At 39.4% G+C, this 5,994-nt stretch overlaps 1 protein-coding gene across 2 annotated transcripts in view; it reads left to right on the forward strand.

The window, feature by feature from the left end:
* The window catches only part of LOC108795794 (putative hexokinase HKDC1), a 32,448-nt gene that overhangs the window by 15,249 nt on the left and 11,205 nt on the right, over positions 1-5,994 (forward strand). For both annotated transcript variants that reach the window (XM_018567097.1, XM_018567098.1), the window contains 5 exons: positions 233-388; positions 1,563-1,796; positions 4,014-4,318; positions 4,953-5,101; positions 5,298-5,417. In XM_018567097.1, the coding sequence (XP_018422599.1) occupies positions 233-388; positions 1,563-1,796; positions 4,014-4,318; positions 4,953-5,101; positions 5,298-5,417 (964 nt within the window). The remainder of the gene's footprint in view (positions 1-232; positions 389-1,562; positions 1,797-4,013; positions 4,319-4,952; positions 5,102-5,297; positions 5,418-5,994) is intronic.

The raw sequence follows: 5,994 nt of genomic DNA on the forward strand, positions 1-5,994 counted from the left end.
AGTGCATTTTTTATTTTTTTTAATTGTATTTCTTATACTAATGCTTACTTGCTAATCACATAGTTCTATCATTTATATACTTGCTTAGTCTTAAAAAAAAAAAAAGCCCACTTTTTAATAAATGTAAGGGTTTGGATAATCCATTTGCTATACAGGATCTATCTCCCTGCCGAATCACTGGTTGATATTATAATGTACTGATGGATGTATTCTGTTGTGTGTTGAATGGCAGATTTGAGAAGATGATCAGTGGTCTGTACATGGGAGAACTTGTCCGACTCATTCTGCTGAAGATGGCCAAGAAAGGTCTTCTGTTTGGTGGAAAAGTCTCAACAGCTCTCCGTACCAAGGGTGCGGTAGCGACCAGCCATGTGGCATCCATGGAGAAGTAAGCACTTCTATTATTAACAGTTGCTCTTTGCAAAATGGTAAGCAGTTTATAAGGAGATTACTAATATCTTACATAAAAAATACACTTATTAACCTCTTGCCGTCCGCCCGTAGTAAAAAAACGGACGGACGGCACTGCTACATCTGCGGGTTGCCGTCTCCAGACGGCAATTTTTTTCTGCTCGCGCGCGCCCCCTAGCGGGCACGCACGGGCAGAAAAGACCCGACGATTAAACACACCCGTTACCGGGTGTTTCACATATAGGCGATCAGCGGGTCCATAGCCCGCCGATCGCCTATATGTGCTCGTTCGCGGCACCCCCGGGTTTTTTTTTCCCCCCCTGACCCCTCACCTTGATTCCCGGGATCCGCTGCCCCATCTTGGATCCCGGGACCGGCTCCGAGGGCGTCAGGAGGAGGAGGACGGGAGATCAGCTCCTTGCTGATCTCCGTCCGGGCTGTGAATGCAGAAGTGATGTGTATTACATCACTTCCGCATTCACCTGTCAGTCATCTGGAGAGAGAAGAAGCTGATAAAGCAGATCTCTGCTTCATCAGCTTCTTTTGGGGTCCACAGGTGATATTAGGGGTCCTAGAGACCCCTAATATCTCCATAAAGAGGACCTGTCAGTGTGCCTTTGCTATTATATAGGGGGTTGTTATCCCCCTATATAATAGCAATAACAATAAGTGCAAAAAAATAAATATAAATAAAAAAAAATAAAAGTAACACATAAAAAAGTAAAATAAAATAAAAGTCACATATAAAAAAAGGGGAAAACCCCCCCCCCAAAATGTTTAACCCCCAATATAAGGCCACAGTCAGGGGCGTCCCATCAGTGTAAAAACATGCATGCTTGTCTAGTAGTAGCTTGCATGATTATACTTCAGTTACTCGCATTTATCAGTGGTTGGACCATCTGACTGTCATCCTCTATGCACACCTAATGGTAAATGTATGCTTTTATTGTGTATTTAACAAGTACATTTATCATGAAATATTCATGCAAGTGTAATGTTTTCTGGTATTAGGAATAAACAAGCAAGGGTATAGAGATCTTGGATTACTAAAGATATCTGGAAAAGAAGAAAATACAGTTTAGTTTTTGTGATGCTTTGCTGTTATTCCCTCTAAATAAAATGTTTGAGTAGCTTGCACTTCTCTATTGCAGATACAATGAGGGGCTGTATAACACCAGGCAGGTATTGCTTGACCTCGGACTGGAGCCATCAGAAGATGACTGCATTGCTGTACAGCATGTTGCCACCATTGTGTCATTCAGATCAGCCAATCTGTGTGCAGCGGCTCTGGCTGCCATACTCACCCGACTTCGGCAGAATAAGAAGTTAGACAGGATGAGGACCACGGTTGGAATGGATGGTACAGTTTATAGAACTCATCCTCAGTGAGTAATACATTGAATATTCAATATCACATTATACATGGATTTTCCTCCTTACTGAGGTTGTTCTTAATTGTTCTTAATTTAGATGTGAATGTTCCATTACCTTTTATTATGTCCAAATCTCTGCGGGACATTTTTTTTTTTTATATAAAGAAGCCACTTCAAAGAGAGCCTGTCATGTCTTTCCAAATGGAATCACCTACAGAAATGACAAATAGCTAATTGTAAATAATCTGTTTAGCATTGTTATAAATAGGACTGTACCTAGCGATGACAAATATCAAAGGTGCATTCAGATATGTGAGAAATGTTCATATACAGCTGGATTGGGAACATTCACTTGTCTGTAAGCCATACCTGTTTGTGACAGACCTCTCCTCCTCATACGTTCTCAGGGGAAAGGTTAGTTGTGGCTGGGCTGCATCTTTTTTTACCCAGTTGCTATTAGACATGTGATCCCGCAAAAAAAAAATTTTGTTTAGTTACGGATGCAATCAGATTTTTATTTCTTTTGGATTATACATTTTATTTGGTTCATTATTCAGATTTCATATTCGTTTGGATTTTCGTTTTGGAACAAAGTCACATTACCCTGCCTGTAATGCAACCACCAACAGCCAAAAAACCCCATCTGAGAACAGTCACATGTACGAATTAATTTCGTTTTGAACGAATTTCGGATGCATTATAATTCGGAAATTCGGATGCATCTGAATGTCTGAATTTAACCAAATTCATACGAATATCCATTCAGAATGAAATGAAATTTACATGTCTAGTTGCTACTGTTTTCCACCAAGAGTGGCTAGCATTGAGGGTGTCTGCTATGCTCCCTGCTCCTTTGTTCATAGACTGAAATGTCAATAAAATGGGACATGATCTCTGGTATTAAGATTCTTGTGCCATGTCATGTACATCCCATTCTGCTCACTCTATATCTTAGGAAACATTCTTAATGCAAATTTTAACTGGAATAACTGATTGCATCAAACTCCAAAGACATGCTGGTAGGTTAATTTGCTCCTGCCTAAATCTAGATTAAAAGCTCCTTGAGGGCAGAGACTGGTGTGAATGTGCACTGTAAGGAGCTATATAAATACCAGTAATCAATAAATAATAGATTAAACAGGTCAACCAATTTAGAAATGTGCTTTCCATTGACTAATAGATTGTTCTGCTACATTTACATAAGCAATGACAACCAATGCCTTTTAGTTTGCTGGAGCTGCATTAGGTTTCCCCAAATATAGCTGTTGAGGATGCCTCAAATCTTTGTATAAGTTGTATTTAATATCTACATGAGCATGGCTAGCATTGATTATTATGTAAACACTCCCTAACTGTCAAGGTCTAACAAGATTTAGGGGTCATTGTAGACCACAGATTGAAGAATAGCTTGCAGTGCCAGGCTGCTGTAAACAAAGCAAGTAGAGTCCTGTCCTGTATTAAGAAGGGAATGCATTGCATGGACAAGTCTATAATTGTGCCACTTTATAGATCACTGGTTCGGTCTCATCTGGAGTATGCGGTCCAGTTTTGGTCACCAGTCCACAGAAAGGATGTCCTTGAGCTGGAAAGAGTCCATTGGAGGGCAACCAAACTAATTAGGGGAATGGAGGACCAGAGCTATGAGACACGGCTACTAAATGTAAACATGTTCACGTTGGAAGTAAGAAGATTAAGGGGGATATGATTTTCATGTACAAGATGTTCAATGGTGACAGCAACATTAGCAACAAACTATTTACGATTAACTCCGTAACAAAGACTAGAGACCGCCACCTAAAATTGGTGGAAAAAAAATTCCAGCACAAGGGGCGAAGGGGGTTCTTCACAGTTAGAGCGGTTAGGGTCTGGAACTCGCTGCCACAGGCAGTGATTTCAGTTAAGAGTGTGGAGTCATTCAAGAAGCTTTTGGACGATTTCCTGAGAGACCGTAATATACAGGGGTACAGGTACTCTTAAGAATGAGATGATACATGGACCTAAACATACGCACACATCAGCAATAGGTTGGACTTGATGGACTTATGTCTTTATTCAACCTCAAATACTATGTAACTATACATAATATGTAGAGTTTTAACACAAAGGTGCTTAGCTGGTGTATGTCCAGTCTATCTTATAACCCTAGATGATAATTGTCAGCGAAAGCATTTGGGTGACACAAACGTATCATGCTACCCATGTAATCTACTTAGTAGTTCTGTTTTTCAGATATGCTAAACGGCTCCACAGGGTGGTCAGGAGACTGGTCCCCAATTGTGATGTACGCTTCCTGCTGTCAGAAAGTGGCAGTGGGAAAGGAGCAGCTATGGTTACAGCAGTCGCTTGTAGACTTCTGACCCAACACAAGCAGATTGATGAAGTACTAGACTTGTTCCATGTCAATGATGAGAAACTTGCAGATATTAAGCTGAGAATGATGACGGAACTAAAATATGGACTTCAGAAGGAAACTCATGACAAAGCCACAGTGAAAATGTTACCAACATATGTGTATGGAACACCTGATGGGACAGGTACATAGTCTACTTCTGTCTATGGTGTATGAAATCCAAGTTGGGTGTACTCTCTGCATTTCTGTGTTTTGTTTTTTTTTTTTATTCCAATTACCGTGTATTCCATACAGATCAAATTTTCAGCATGTCCCTCATCTAAATTGGCTATGGTTATTTCTGAGTTAAGCTGACCTCCAGGCAAACAGCTAAATATACAGTTGAAATACAAATATATTTGTTGTTTTACCTGCCCAGAGATCTAAGTTTCTGTTCTCCATTCCTGACATTATATAGACAGCATATACAGGATGGTTACCTGATTTGTCTCCACTGAGGTTATGAAATACAGCTAGGTCAATACACTGCCCATCCTCCACAGCCTGTTTTAAGGTGGCATGCAAAATATTGACCATTGTCACAATATTGTACCTTTTTCTGAGACCTAAGGATCAATTTTTCACAGTTTTGGGGATCAAAATTTGATTTGTGTTTTCCTGTATAATTTACCAGCAATCAACAAGAATGTAAGAAATACTCAAACCAGCCTGCAGATCATCATCAATATGATAACCAGCTTTCACTGATTTAGCACTAATGCATCTGATTACCTTAACATTACTGTACTGGGCAGTAATAGGTACAAACTCTATTACAGAGAAAGGAAAGTTTCTGGCTTTGGATCTTGGAGGAACAAACTTCCGAGTATTGCTAGTGAAGATCCACAGTGGAAGAAGGCGCTATGTGAAAATGTACAATAAGATCTTTGCCATTCCTCTGGAGATAATGCAAGGAACTGGAGAAGAGGTAATTCTACCAACTGCCTGCATGGTACAATGGATCTTGTGACGCTACATTATAAGTGACACATTATCTACCTTGATGAAACCCTTATTAAGCTTGACAGTTAGGAAGGAGTAGCAGAGTGCTTTGGGGGCAGGATGTTTATAAGACAGGTTTGTGAATATCTGGTAATATTCTGTTTTCATTATTTATGTTCCAGCTCTTTGATCATATAGTGGAATGCATTGCAGAATTCCTAGACTACATGGGAATTAAAGGTGCTCCATTACCCTTGGGATTTACATTTTCTTTCCCATGTAGACAAGATCAAATTGACAAGGTGAGTTTTACTGTCAAAAACGTATTTATTTATTTTTAGATATAGTGGGGAATGGCTAGAGCCCTCTCAGGCTTTTAATGCTGTCTGTGTCCAAGTTCACAAGATTTCACAAGATTTCCCTTCACTTCCTGTTTTGATGACTGATGCCACTGGAGGTCAGGGTCAATGTTCCTCACAGGAACACTGTAAAGATATTAAAAACACTTTATTTTATGTAGGGATGAGAAGGATAATTATTATTACTGTGTTTACCTTCCAAGTGTCATGATGTGAGATATAAACAGCCAGATATTTAAAGGAAGAGAAATTCTCTCCACAGGCTATCCATGAACTAAAATGGACTCAATTGGATGCTGTCTATTCCTCCTAAAAGCCACAAATAGTTATTTTGTCTTCTTTATATTAAGCTCCAGGTTGTTTAAGGCAGATCACTAAACAACATTCCTGACCTCCTCTCTGTATGCTTATTCATCACTGTGCTTGATGAGACTAATGACATCTGTATCTGCAAATTTTATAATAGTTGTATTGTGGGAGGGCAGGCAATTATGAATATATATATATATATATATATATA

Source organism: Nanorana parkeri, unplaced genomic scaffold, assembly GCF_000935625.1.
Source record: "Nanorana parkeri isolate BGI_ZX_2015 unplaced genomic scaffold, ASM93562v1 scaffold1005, whole genome shotgun sequence".
Lineage (NCBI taxonomy): Eukaryota > Metazoa > Chordata > Amphibia > Anura > Dicroglossidae > Nanorana > Nanorana parkeri.